This window comes from Echinops telfairi, unplaced genomic scaffold (assembly GCF_000313985.2).
Source record: "Echinops telfairi isolate 266 unplaced genomic scaffold, ASM31398v2 ScPeMD7_18;HRSCAF=68, whole genome shotgun sequence".
In the NCBI taxonomy this organism is placed as follows: Eukaryota; Metazoa; Chordata; class Mammalia; order Afrosoricida; family Tenrecidae; genus Echinops; species Echinops telfairi.
Genome location: NW_022103915.1, coordinates 47,921,635 through 47,936,344, shown reverse-complemented (window position 1 = coordinate 47,936,344; position 14,710 = coordinate 47,921,635). Strand labels below are relative to the sequence as shown.

Genomic DNA, 14,710 nt, shown 5'->3' with positions numbered 1-14,710 from the left:
TAGAGAAAGAGAAAGTAATAGGGGGGTGGGGGTGGGGTGTTGTACCAGCTTTCTAATGCATTGGTTCAGCACACACACCCCCACCCAAAGCCATCGTTCGATTTTTTTTTTCCCTTCAAGGCACCCTAATGAGAGCCCTGATGGTGTAGTGGTTACACATTGGCTGTGAGGCACAAAGTCAGCAGTCCAAAAACACCAGAAGCTCTTTGGAAAGACAGGGCTTTCTATTCCTGTAAACACTTACAGGCTCGGAAACTCGCTGGTCAGATATACCTTGTCCTAGAGCAGTGGGTTCCCAACCTTCCTAATGCTGCGACGCGACCCTTTAACACAGTTCATGTGGTGGTGACCTCCAACCATAAAATTGTTTTTGTTGCTACTTCATAGCTGTAATTTTGCTACTGTTATGAATCATGTGAATATCTGATATGCAGGATTTATTTTCATTGTTCCAAATGGGACATAATTAGAGCATAGTGATTAACCACAAAAACAAATATGTACTTGCTTATTGTGAAATATTTACTTCTAATGAAAAATAAATGAAATTTTGTCTTGAAGCATGGTGTAGCACAGGTAACAGTCTACACCTGGTACTCATCTGTGGGCGTATCTGCATGTGGGTGGACCCGCATGGAGACTGATGGAGGAGTAGTGTCTCAGTACCTAAGACCATCAGAAATATGTCTTAGATGACCCCTGTGAAAGGGTTGTTCGACCCCCAAAGAGGTCACGACACATTGGTTGCGAACCACTGTCCTAGGGGCTTTTCATATTCTCTGTGAGCACACATAGGAGTTGAAGCAGAAAGCAGCTGACCTGTAATAGTTATAGTCTGCCTTAGCCCTTCTGGTACATTTGTTTCACCAGAATAAAGAAGACCTTGAGAAGGATGAAAAGAGGGAGGAGGAGAGGCAGAAGTCAAAACGTGGACGACCTCCTTTAAAATCTACCCTTTCGCCAAACATGCCATATGGTTTGTCCAAGACACCAAACAGTGACGGAAAATCAGGTACTAGATTTCTCTCTGTAACAGGCCAGACAGCTTACCGCTATCAAATAAAATGGAAGGTGCTCAATTTTGAGGACCATTGCATTTTCAAAAATCATTGGTATACATAATAAAATTTTAGTTATGTGAGAGAATCATAGTCTATCTTTTGGGTTTTTAATTCTTATATGATGTAAAATTCAGAGTTTTATTGGAAAAGGATGCTTATTGTGTAATCAACATTTTAATGTAAACTTCAGTGATACCAAATTTAGTCATCCGACAAGCATTCATCCTAGTGTACACTCCACTACCTTTCAAAGTCTCTTGTAAACTCAGTGCTGTTTGCCCAGAGCCTTGCATGAGAGCTGAGACATGCTATTCAGAGAAAGCACAGGCTAATGTGATCTTTGCATGCTTATGATGAACACAGCTGAACCCATTTTCATCTGCTTTGACTTTATTTTTTTTCTGCCTTTCTACATTATTCCATGTAGTTTAATAAATGTGAACATTTCCTCCTAACTATTCTGAGCTATAGGGTTGTCAGATGATCTTTCCCTCCAAAACCATTTTATTGGGAGTTCTTCCAGATAACATGTCATTCCATAGTTCAATCACATCAAGCAGTGTTGTAAAATTGCTACTACAGTTTCAAAACATGTTCTTCAGTTTTGAACTCCTTGATATCAGCTCCTTTTTAACACCCCTCCCCTCTACTAAACTCTCCAAGAACCCTTATTATAATATTTTAAAATATTTATTTTAATTTATTATTAATTGGGAGTTAATACATATATTATGCCATAGTTCAGTCACGTCAAGCAGAATTGTGCAAGTGCTACTACTACCATCTCCAAACATTCTTTTCCTTCCTGGACTCCTTGGCATTATCTCCCTTTTACACCCCCACTCGCCCCCCCAAACCCCTAGTCTACCTGCTGAACCTATAGGTTCTTCAATCCTGGGTTCCATGTATTGAAAGACATATAACAATGTCAAAGAGAGTGACCCCCAATGACATAACACCTCTGAGATAAACCCTAATATCAACAACAACAACAAAAAAAAAAACCCAGCAAATGCTGAAAACCAGATCCGGTCCAGCGTACATCAGAGTGGGGATCAACTGACAAAGTTTTAACTGTTAAGTCGGGTTTATCCCTTTTATCTTCTATGCTCATCTCTCCAATGCACTGTTTAGTAATCGCTTTCCTCCTATCCCTCTTATAGATGGTGATTACTGGGGACTTATTTCCTATGTTGTTCCCAAAAATATATCTTGGCCTCCCACTGTCGTCCATAACTGTCTGCAAACCGGATTCTCACAATTTAGGCTCTGATACTAATCCCTCTTATTTTGGGTTAAATGATTTACAGTCCTTTGGTGACTGATGCTGGTGTGCTTCTTCCATATGGACTTAGTTGACATCTCATTTAGATGGCTGCTTATTTGGAGATAAACCTTTAAGACCCCAGATGCTACTTTATCTGGTAGCCAGGCACCATCTAATTTCTTAGCCACATTTTGCTGTAGCACCCATACCTTCTGTGTTCCCTTTCTGAGGGTCGGTATCAAGGAGGACCATGATGTAAGAACTAATTGTTCTTCGGTTGGAGTTAGGATGCAGTTCAAGCCCCACCCCAATTCCCAGATCTGTGGTTTCTATGTTTGTATGTTAGCTTTTACTCCCTTTGGCTCCCTTTCACAACCTTCCAGTTACTTTATGGTGGAGAGTCTTAGTCTTATCGATCTTCCCCCGGGGCATAACAACCTTCCATTAATATTGTCTTTGATTAGGCTCTGGTACTAATTTTTTTTTTTTTTAACATTTTATTAGGGGCTCATACAACTGTTATCCCAATCCATACACACATCAATTGTGTAAAGCACATTTGTACATCGTTTCTCAAAACATTTTCTCTCCATTTAAACCCCCGACATTAGGTCCTCATGGTACTAATTTTTTAAAGCCCTGTTGAGAGATGGATATTGGGCCAATATAGGCTAATTCCAAATCACAGCACCGCAATTATGTATTTATTTATTTTAGTACCTGAATTAGTTCATTTTTACAGAATCAGTCTTTTCATGCCTGGATGCTATTTACACAAACAATGGGAGTTAATTGTCAGGGAAATTTACAATAATCACTGAGAACATCCATCAAAGGTTTGCCAGAATAATATATTATCTTAATACAGCATATTTGACATTGATGTAGTAAGGCTATGGTTTTTTGCCTACCAACAGTTCAACAATCTTGGTACAGCTGTCTTTCACTTCTTAGACACCATGAATTTTCTGACATAATTCTTCAGGTTACAAGTGTGTCTGAGGTAGAGTCCAGATCACCTGTGGAGTTTCTCCATTGGATCTCACTGATGTAGCCGCTGGAACATGCTGTGTGCTTGAAGATCCAGGATTCAGTGGCCCGTCACGGTACCCGACCTGGGTCCCCAGGATGCACCCAGAAACTGAATGTTGCCCATTCAGTGCATACCACGAGGGACACTCTCCCAGTAGCGGCCCCAAAAGTGTTTTCAGTCATTAGTCCCCACAACTGGAAGTCCTGCTTTTCCTACCAGCAGTCATGCATTTGTGTTCCTCCAGCCGTGTTTGCGCCCTTTCCCTCTCCTGACTTATTTTTCCCATTGGAATTCCTCATCCCTCTGTGTCACATGATTCTTGTGTGCAGATTCCAAAAGGCCATCATCCTTCCTCCTTCCTCCTGCCATCTGCTGGACAGCTGTTACAATATGCAAATGCAAGGTGTCCACACAGTGAAAAGGCACCTTTAGAGAAGGATGCCCATGTGTAGTATTGTTATTGTTATGGACCCTGAAGTCAGTTCAAATCTATAGTGACCCTATTATGATCAAGACTTTTGTGGAGACTTTTGTAGGTGGTGTAATACACAATTTTTAATTTTTAGAAAAATCTCTCCCCCCCAAGTGTGAATCACCTATGAAAGGATCCATTGGTGTCTTGACCATGGTAATAAATACACTCTCCTTTCATTTGAAAAAACAAAAAACACATAGATATTTTTGGACTTATTTAGGATAGTAGCATCCTGTGGCAGAGTTTGTTTTGGTTTTATTTTACAGCTTCCATATAATCTTAAAACTCTATATGCTTATTTTTAAAACTCCCTTTCTTAAAGGGAATCATTTATTTTTTGAGACAGCTTGTCTATGCTTCCTTATATCTTAATCAGGAAAATATTAAAGTATTTAGAATTTCAATTGCTCATTTTTTTCCTCCCTTTAGTTCCCCTCAATTGCTCATTTTGAATGTTTCTTTCAGAGTCATTTTATGTGGAATTGTTCCTCTCAGGACACAGAATATTCATCACATGTATTAATGAGTACCTACAAGCTCTCAATATTAAAAGTTAGCATATTAACTTCATATTTCAGTAGTAGTCTTGCTTTTCCTAAAGAATAGTATTGGCTTAATAGGATGCTATTGAAAATTTGCATAATAGGTCTTTGTACAAAACTGAAATGGTAAGATAATTGTACTTTTACATTAAGTTTAATTTGAAATTCTTCTCTCTCAATTTTTGGCAAAAGTGTATGACTAACTTTATGTAACACATTTCTGCAGGGAGGCATTTAAAGGCAATTGATTAAGACTTATTTTGTTTTTGAGTAGGATTTTGTGTAATTACATTGCCACTAAAATAGAAATCTTTGTAATATAGTGTGTTCTCTTGCAGATTCTTGTTCCTCTGATAGTGAAACAGAAGACCCTTTGGAAAAGAATTTGATGAATGAAGAACTTTCTCCTGATATTAAAGAAGAAGTAGAAAAAATTGAAAACTTAAATGATGATAAATTAAATGAAGAAAATCCAAAGATTGCACATATATTAAAAGAAAACGATAGGACTCACATGCAACCTTTAGAAACCCTGAAGTTAGAAGTTGGAGAAAATGAACAATTAGTTCAGATTTTTGGAAACAAAGAGGATCAAGTAGTAGAAGTTAAGAAGGAAGTAGAAAAATCTCCAAAAGGAAAGGGAAGAAGGAACAAGGCAAAAGACCTTTCTTTGGAAATTATAAAGATTTCATCGTTCAGTCAGGATGAAGCAGCATGTGAACCTCAAATAGAGACGACTCAGAATCTAGAATTTTCTTCATTGGACAGCAGAGACTTTTCTTCCACTGAAGATGAGATGGACCAATGTGTGAAAGAAAAAAAGTTAAAGCGGAAAATACTAGGACAGTCATCACCAGATAAAAAATTAAGAATTGAGAATGGGATGGAGATGACAAATAACTTATCACAAGAAAGGACCGGTGATTGTGTGGGCTCTGAGGGCGTGAAAAGCTTAAATTGTGAACAGCACTTTGAAACAGAAAATGAGGGGATGCCATCGTTAATAGCAGAATCAGACCAATGCATTCAAGAACTGACTAGTGAAACACCTGATGGCCCAGCTGAAGAAACTGCAAATACTCCCCTCAAAGGAGAGGAGGGCACCATGCCTCTGATCGGGCCTGAAACCTTGGTTTGCCATGAAGTCGATTTGGACGATTTGGACGAGAAGGATAAGAGCAGTATTGAGGATGTGGTGGTAGAAAGCTCTGAATCAAATTCTTTGGTTTCTGTTCCGCCTTCCCTGCCTCCTGCAGCTTCGCCACTTACGCCCAGTCAAGACGAGTCTCGGAGTGTGAAGAGCGAAAGTGACGCAGCGGTCGAGGTTGAGAGTATTGCCGAAGAATGTCAAGAAGGTCTCTGTGAGAGGGGATCAGCAAATGGATTTGAAGCCAGCATAGCTGCTGGTACTTGTAGTATAATTATACAGGAAAGAGAGAACAGAGAAAAGGGTAAGGGCTTTCTATATTAAACCAAAAATATGTTATTCGAAGGATTGTTGAATTGTAAAGTACTTTTCTTACGGTTTGCTCACTCTCCTTTCCGTTTCCTTTTTTAATGAACACAGAAGGTAAATGTAGAATGGATAGGTAAATAAATGCCTGCCGCAGGTTTGTAATGGGGATTTTTCCTTGTCTTTTTTTTTTAATTTTAATTTTCTCTTATTTCAGCTCAAAAAAGGCCAAGCGATGGAAATAGTGGATTATTGACAAAAAAGCAAAAGCGTACCCCAAAGCGAACAAGTGTAGCCAAAAGCGAAAAGAACGGAGCAGGTTGGTACTTTAGTACACGTTCGTATTTTCAGCAGCTTGTGTCAGATTAAACATCGATCTGGCTCCTTATTACCTGAAAATAGCCATTAACTTTTAATGTGAAGGTACTTACCACGTTTCATTTGAGCCAGGATAACTGCTGTTATTTTTCTTTAGCTTATTTCACTTGTGTTTCTTATGTAAGGCAGTTTAATATTAGAGGAGTCTACTTAGAAAACGAATGTTTGCTATGGTTTTAAAAGCCTATGAAGTTCTCATTTCTACCAGGAGTATTTTTCCCCATAAATTTATGAACTCACATGAAATACAGAAGTAGAAAAAGGTTGGAAGAGCAGTTTGAGGAAGGGCGAATTATATACAGTCAAGAAGGCTGGAGTAGAAATTGACAAAGCATAACCGAAAGTCAGAAATACTCTTAGGTCTAAATACCGAAGTTTTCAGACGCTGTTGGCTATTCAAGTAGCAGTCGTTACTTTGGATAATAGTGAGCTTTGAGGACCCTCCCAAGAGCACAAAGGTGTGATCAGGTGCGAAAGTGGAAAAGCAGGATTTCTTGCAAGGAATTTGACATAACAAAGACAAGGGTGCCAGCTAGGAAAAGAGAGAGTGAGAGATGCAACAGCTTTGAGGACTGGCATGACATGATCCAGAGGAGCTGGAGTGAATGGTTTCAAGAATGTAGGTGAAGACAAATTTTTCCAGAAAGTCTCCTCTTGGAAAAAGGCAACAGGGACATGTACTATAGGAGAGGGTCGGGGACAGTACGTAGCCCTCATTTGCCCTTTCCAGTAGTAGCAAGATTGGCTTTTGAGGTGAGCCAGGTCTAGGTAGGATGTGTAGTTTGAAAAATAAAACTTAAAAAGAAAAATGTTTTTCAAACCTATTATAAACAATTGCAATATGATAGAAAAAAGGTTGAAGTGTCAAAGATTTTCTTTTCGTTGGAGCCACATTCCGTGCTTATGGATGAGATGTCAGGAAACCAGAGGACACGCATTACAGTAGAGACATCTGCTGCGGATGATGTCTTTAGGGGTCACAAAAGCCAAGATGTCACTTTGAGGACTCAGATGTGTCTGACTCAAGCCATGGTATTTTCAGTCACTGAATCTTCATGTTAAAGATGGACATTGAATAAAGAAGACCAAACCATAAGAACAAACAAACCCGTTTTGGAAAAAGTACAACTGGAGTGTTCCTTAGAAGTGGGGATAGTAAGACTGTCTCAAGAAGTTGGCTGTGTCCTCAGAGAGGACCAGTCCCTGAGGAAGAATAGCATGGTTGGTAGAGTGTCGGCAAAGAAGAGGAAGATTCTCAGTGAGATGGATGGGCAGTGGCTGCAACAAGAGGCTTAAACAGGGACTAATGTGTGGATGGCACAGGTCCAGGCAGTGTTTTGTTCTGATGTCTGTTGGATTGCTATGAATTGGAACCAACTCAGCAGCACCTAACAATAAACTGATTTGTGTACGGTGTCATATCTGGATCGGGTTTCCCCTCTTCCCCCAAATAACAAGCTTTATTGTTTGTGTCTTTTAATGTGGAAAGTAACAGAACATTTGCCATTTCAATTTTGTTTACATGTATCATCCAGGGACATTAATTATGTCTGTCATGGTATGCATTCATTAATACTATTCTGCATTTTGCTATATGAAAGTCTTATCATAACTTTTAAATCACTTTTTAAATTACAGGACAGAGCAGTGATAGTGAAGATCTTCCTGCCATAGACAATTCAAGTAAATGTACTCCAGTAAAGCATCTTAGTGTATCCAAGCCACAGAAGATTGCTCGGTCTCCGGCAAGAATATCACCTCACGTTAAAGATGGAGAAAAAGATAAACACAGAGAAAAACATGCAAATTCATCTCCTAGGACGTATAAGTGGAGCTTTCAACTCAGTAAGAAAGTTGTAGAAGATCTAAGTATATCTTTTGAAGTAGAATTTATTTTAGAATATCTTCTTGGGTTAATGTTACTAAATAAGAAGTAATGATTAACCAGTTGCCTGGGTGGCCGTGGAGGGTTACATACATAGCTACTAAGCTCAGTTCAAGTCCCCCAGAGATGCCTTGCGTGGCCACATGTTCACCTGCAGAAAAGTTGCAGTCATGGCTTTCACATGTGTCAGAATTGACAAAGTAGCAACTGGGTGTGATTTTTTTTTTTTTAATAGCAAATTCATTAATTCAAGTCTTCCACACACCATGTTTATAATGACTACTTAATATCTTAAATACAAATCTGTCTTTTGGTAGCACTACCTTGATTAATATTGATTGATAGAGCTCCAGTTAAGAAATAATAAATAGGTAGAGGAAAAAATTAGATTGCTCTTACAGTAAAATTATGATCAGTGGGAGAATGATTACTTACCATCAGTATCAGCTAAACAATAGCAAAAACATTCACTAAATTCACTATTGTGTCTGTTAGTCCTAGTAGAATGATTTTGAGCATCTGTTTTCTGTATGAAGAAAATTAGAAATACTATTTCACAGTCTTTGGAGAAAATTGAAAGAAATAGCACCTACTCTAAAAAGCTCCATTTTTATAAAATGTCCAGGAAAGTACAGCTAAAATCAAGTAATATTCTTCAATTAGCTATGGACAAAATAAAATAATTCTATATAACTATTGTGATATAATAAAACTGTCTTATAAAGCAAAAAAATAAATAAGTATGATTTTTACAAACCATTTAAAGTACCCTTCCTACAATTAACAATTAGAAATAACTAATTTGGAAACAAAAATTTTTTTTAAAGAACTATTAAAGATTATGGTTTCTGGCTTTTTTTTTCCCCTTAAATAAATCACTTTATATATATTCAGTTTGGGATATATATCAAAAGACGTGTTAGTCTAGGTGGGCTAGAGAACAAATCCATTGAAACTCATAAGTGTATGAGAGCTTCATAAACAAGAGCAATTGAACGCTGAGAAAACATCCCAGCCCAGTACAGATTAAGTCCATAAGACTGATGTTAGCCCATATGTCGGATACCAGTCCATAAAGTCCTCTTCAGACTCACGAAACACATGCAATGATGCCAAATGCAGGAAGATCACAGGCCATGGGAAGTCTTGTGAATCCAGTGGCATTGTAAGCATCTCAGTGCTTACTGGTGGGGTGGGGCTGGGAGGGGTGGGGGGGTGTCTCCACATGGCTTCTTCAGCTCCAGGGCTCCTGTGTCCTGCCTCCAGCGAGCTTCATCTCCTTAGCACCTCCAACTGAGGTCATTGAGCTGTGACCTGATTGACAGGCTAAATTCCACCCTTCACTGTTAAGACTCAAATTGACAAGATTATGTAACTACCACAAAAGAATTCCTCTTATTCTTAAATGCATGACTTCACTGTTTACAGACTGACATGTAGCTAACTATTGCAAGTTTTAATAAACTGAGATGTCTGTTGATTTATAAATTGAACTTTTGAAATAACTGCCATCTTTTCTCATAGAAAAAACTTAAAATCTCTATTAACTCTTTTTCCTTCCCTTTAGATGAATTAGACAATATGAATAGTACAGAGAGAATCTCTTTCCTTCAAGAAAAGTTACAGGAAATCAGAAAATATTACATGTCTTTGAAGTCTGAAGTTGCAACTATAGATAGGAGGAGAAAGAGATTAAAAAAGAAAGACAGAGAAGGTAACTATGCCCATCTTTCTTTCCCCCTCTTTTACATTTGCTGTCCTGTTAGATAAGAGCTCTGGGTTATGAGTCGGGCTGCCCAGCCCAAGGGCTGTTAGTCTTTCCCCTAGAGAAAGAGGAAATCACTTTAGTTAATGTGGGATTTGTTGCTCTCTGAATATATTTCACCTTCATTAAATTTTTCAGATTTCCAATGTTTTAGATTCTCTATTGCTATTGTTAAAATGAGTGGATCAACAAATAAGACATAAAGGAACTATAAGCTTTTTTTTTAATATGTGATTTTACTCTCCCACAAATTATTCTTGTCCAGCAAACACGTATTGGTTGCCTATTAACGTTCTCTTTTGCTTATTATTTTGGAGATTATCTTGTTGGGATCATCTGTCATTTCAGAAGTAACTGTTGTTAAAAAAAAAAAAGAACTGTTGTATAAAATAGTTAATCTCCACAGCATTAATGTGTACATACTATAGATGAGGAAGACACAGGCTTGGCTCTTAGAGAAGTTCTTATGGCATCATTTGGCACCAAGAGTGTATTAACAAGCATAGAAGTTTAGTGGAAGGAGAAATTATCTTGGGATAATCACGGAGCAGGCCCTTAAAATGTGTAGGATGAAATAATAGTTCAACGTGTGCATGTTTGTGTCTACTTCAACCTAACACTTTACTAAAACAAGAGTGAGGAAATGAAAAGGTCTGTGTCCCCAGAGAAAGGGACAGCCGAAAGAAATGTTTCTTTAGGAAACTGGAACTGCCCCAGCCGATGAAAGAAAAATAAAGCTTGCAGTGGGCTAAAACTATATAACCCCAGAATCACTTTACAGTGAAGGCATTGTGTGGCTTTTGAAGGCAGGGATAGGGTGAGACTGGGAAAGAGGCTTGTTGAAAGTGGAGGAGCAGTTGGGAGCCATTCCTCCCTCCCTGTGAAGCTAGGCCACCTCTTTTCTGAGCTCTAGCTGAAGCTGGTTGGCTAAATTACTGGAAGGTGTTGGGGAACTTATTGGCTATCGCCTCAGGGAAGGAAACCAGCTATAGCAGCTAAAGGTGAGGGTTAAAAATAATGAGATTGCGTAAAAGTTAACATATTCATTGGTGAGACTCTTTTTCCTTTTCCAATCCAAGATTTTATCCTCCTATTTTCTGAAGCACAATAGCCAAGCTTATTCTCATTCCTGGGAGGAGCCTGGATTCCTCTCAGGAAACCCTGACCAACCCAAGAGAGATGGCCTACACACATGTGCCAATATTTGGTGGGTCCTGAACTAAAGAGCAAGATCCTTGCCCCATTCGCAACATGTACATTGACTCTCACTCCAGGCTCTGCCTCTACGCACTCACAGCTTCCAGTTACTCAGTGTCTTTCTCTTGTGTGGAAACCACGGGGGACCGTGTCTGAGAAAAGCTTCTTCAAGAAATTCAGAAACCAAATTGGAAAGAAACTTGGAAGAAACATAATGTGCCCCAAACACTACAAAACTAATTAGTACTGTAAGATAAAGGAAAAGATACTGTAGTCTTGAATTAAGAATATTATACTATTTTAAAAGTTTAGAGAACAAAAAGCTCTCCCCACAATTAAGAGCACAATGGCAAGAATTTTAAAAATTCAAAAGATAAATAAGAGAGATTAATAGAAGAGCCAGTGAAGCTGAAGGAATCTAAGTAGAAAGTAAGATTATAGGATTTGCACATGGTCCTGCTAGGTGGCCCAAGAGATGCATCAGGGTTTACAGGGGGAGTAAACAGAATTTGTCAATTGACAAAACATAACACGAAAATGCCTGGAATGGGAAGACTGAATGAATTCACTGTATCCTTTTTATTGGTTGAGGGAAGGGAAAAAAAATCACATGACGGTACATTATAAAAGTTCAGAACCTTAAGTATAAAGAGAAAATTTTAAAAGCTTACCAGGTAAAGGCACACGCATTAAAAAAAAAAAAAAAAGAAGAGTATCAAGTTTTTCAAAAAGTTTCTCCATGGTAGCACGAGAAACTAGAAGGTAAGCTAAGAAGACAACATGGAGTCCAGGAAACGAATCCCACCTAGAAAGCCAGGAAAGCAGAGTTTCACAGCGGGAAACATGAATGGGGAGCGGGAGCATGAATGGATCCCCTAGACCACACCAAGTTCAGGGACTGGCTAGACTGGGAGAGGCATGGTCCTTCAACTCAGAAAAACTGAACCAGAAGTTTGACCGTACTGAGAGTTTTCCAGCTTCTGGACAGAGATTTGGGAAATGGATTACTGATAGAATGGCCTGGGTCATTCTATGCCAACTCTATCAGGTGCCTGTTCCTGGAAATAGGAAATAAGGTGCAGGCACTATCTTAAGAGGGATTTAATTCAGGTGAATAATGTGTTAAGAATTTTGTCTTTAATATCTTTTGGCTGGATATCTTTGTGCAATAGCACTTCAGACGAATGTGTTTGTTTTAACTCCACAGTGTCTCATGCAGGCGCTTCCATGTCATCTGCTTCATCAGACACCGGAATGAGTCCCTCGTCGTCTTCCCCTCCGCAAAACGTACTTGCTGTGGAATGCAGGTGATACATGCTTTCTCTGCCTGCCTAGCAGTGTGCTGCCATGGACATAAATCCCCAAACCCTGAAATACAACCACAGAAAGCACTCAACTGGTTTGACTTTGCCAAGTATATCTTGTATACTTTCCCCGGCTGGATTGTATCTACTCCTTTCTCTTTTCTTTCTTCCTCTTGCAAAATATAAGCCGATTAATAATTGAAGGTTAGGGAGCCTGCCACATTTGTCATATTTTTCCCTTTTAATTCTTTTCATTATTTGTGAATATAGAAAAAGAAGGGCAAGGGCACTTAGCAAATTTAAATTTGTGTAATAAATAAAGCTTTCAGGTGTTATAGAATTCATAGACAAGCAAGTGCACATGATTAACATCAAAATATTATCCAGCTGAATAGTTACTGCTGCACTTTCACTAAGATGTATTTTGAACACTTGGTGAGTTGGGGGTTTATGTTGTGTGTGTGTGTTTTTTAATTTTTGTTGTTTTTTATTTTTGTGGAAGCACTTGCTATTTAGAACTGCCAAAGTATATGTTCAGCAGTGTGCCCAGTTTTAAAGGTGTAAATGGGACAAAATAAATTGTGAAAGGAAGTGTAGTTGGCTGAAAACTACAGTTGTCATAAGTCTTCCACTTTTTATAGGATTTTTGAGCACACAATTATGCAAATATTTTAATGTTTATTAATGTTTACAGTGGAATTGTGAATAAGTTTTCAGTGGACTATCTTATCCCTTGACAAAAATATTTTGTCTTTTTTCTATGTAATTTCAGAGTTTTTATTTTGTTACAAAAAGACAAAAATGAAATATATAACAACAATGAAGTTATTTAACAAGATTTCTAAAGGTGAAAATTTTGTGTAAAATAAGGTATTATCTTGCAACTTGTTAAATATATTTATTCAGACATTGGATGTTGTATTTTTATGTATTTTTTAAAATATTAATAAAATTGAAAAAAAGAAAATTCTAGGTTAATTCACTCTTTGGATGACACTAGCTCTCAGCTGTCCCCTTTACAGGCAGTTGTGTGCAGCAGCCGTGCCTGTATTGAAGGGGGTCTGTCTCAGTCCTTCTAACAGAACTCGGAATGGGCATCTGGATCACTGAAGTATGTCCTCGTGTTGAAACTTTGGCAGTCCTAGTATTTCATCTGTTTTGAGGATCAAGTTTTGGGTTGCCCTTAAGATATTTCGTCAGTTTTTATGTTTGCTATACTGCCGAATAAATTCCTATCTCCCAAAGTTGAGATGCAACAACTAAGTAAAGCAACTATGTATGCTTTTGTCTGTGAATTGTTCCACAGACTGATACATTTTGTAAATAATTCTTCCAAAATCATGTATTTAAAGCAGTTTTGCATATACAGTATGTAAAAAAGATGATTTTTTAAAAAAATCAATTTTTAAATTCATTTGTACATTGAAAGGGGCTTTTTAAAGCTCCTTTTCTGTGTTTAATATGCTGTAGAGTAATAACCTAGATGCTCTAGACTGTATGTCATATCTGATTTACAAGAACAAAGTCAGAGCTAAACACTAGTGATGACATAGCATTACTGAAATCATTGTTTCCTAGTTTCCTTTTACCACATTGTGAACTTGTGATTCAGATTCCTTCCATTTTTGCAGAGAATTAAAAGCAAAAAAAGTACTCTTGTAAAATGCACTTTTTTGTCTTTTCTTTGCAAAGCAGTATTTCAATGTGATATATAAAGATGAAGCTCAGCGGGCAGTATTAATAAAGGCCATGTTTTAAACATAGGCTTTTTACTTTTAGTTTTCATTTAAATGATTGCTTTTGTCCTAAGTGCCAATAACACTTTACAGTTGGAACCCAGACTTCATAAAGTACAGCATTTCAGTATATTCTTCAGGTTTATCTAAATAAATATTTATGCCTCTCATTATAAAAATGAAAAAGATGTGCCATTAAAATCCAGTTCAAACAGGAGACCACCTGAGACTCGTACATTAGATACTTTAAGGATGTCTTTCAGTACCTTTGAGATAACTAGTTGGCTTGAGTATTACCCTTCTAATTGTTATAGCTCTGGTAATGAAGTATTAGGTCCTTGATACAGAACAGAATTGTGTACTCATTGGTTATAAAGATGGACATTTAAAATCCTCTTTATTTGGGAGCTGCAAATGATTTTGAAAGTAAGTGAATATTGAACAGGTATTACAATTTGAAATTTGTGCATGTAAATGGACAGTTTCTCAAAACATCTGAGTTTAAGTAAACTTTTACTTGCCTCCTAGTGTAAAAGTCAAAGATTATCTTTACTGTCCACTGACAATGGTGGGCGTGGGGGGACCCAGGTGACACAGTAGGTGACCAGTTGGAC

The 14,710-nt window shown here is 37.9% G+C and overlaps 1 protein-coding gene across 1 annotated transcript in view; it reads left to right on the top strand.

Moving 5' to 3' along the window:
• ARID4A (AT-rich interaction domain 4A) overlaps positions 1 to 14,013 on the top strand; it is a 75,824-nt gene extending 61,811 nt beyond the window's left edge. Inside the window, exons 18-23 of the mRNA XM_004698985.2 lie at positions 871 to 1,012; positions 4,717 to 5,829; positions 6,049 to 6,150; positions 7,848 to 8,054; positions 9,662 to 9,808; positions 12,264 to 14,013. Of these exons, the coding sequence (XP_004699042.1) occupies positions 871 to 1,012; positions 4,717 to 5,829; positions 6,049 to 6,150; positions 7,848 to 8,054; positions 9,662 to 9,808; positions 12,264 to 12,367 (1,815 nt within the window). The 3' untranslated portion in view covers positions 12,368 to 14,013. The remainder of the gene's footprint in view (positions 1 to 870; positions 1,013 to 4,716; positions 5,830 to 6,048; positions 6,151 to 7,847; positions 8,055 to 9,661; positions 9,809 to 12,263) is intronic.
• Positions 14,014 to 14,710: the final 697 nt, after the last annotated feature.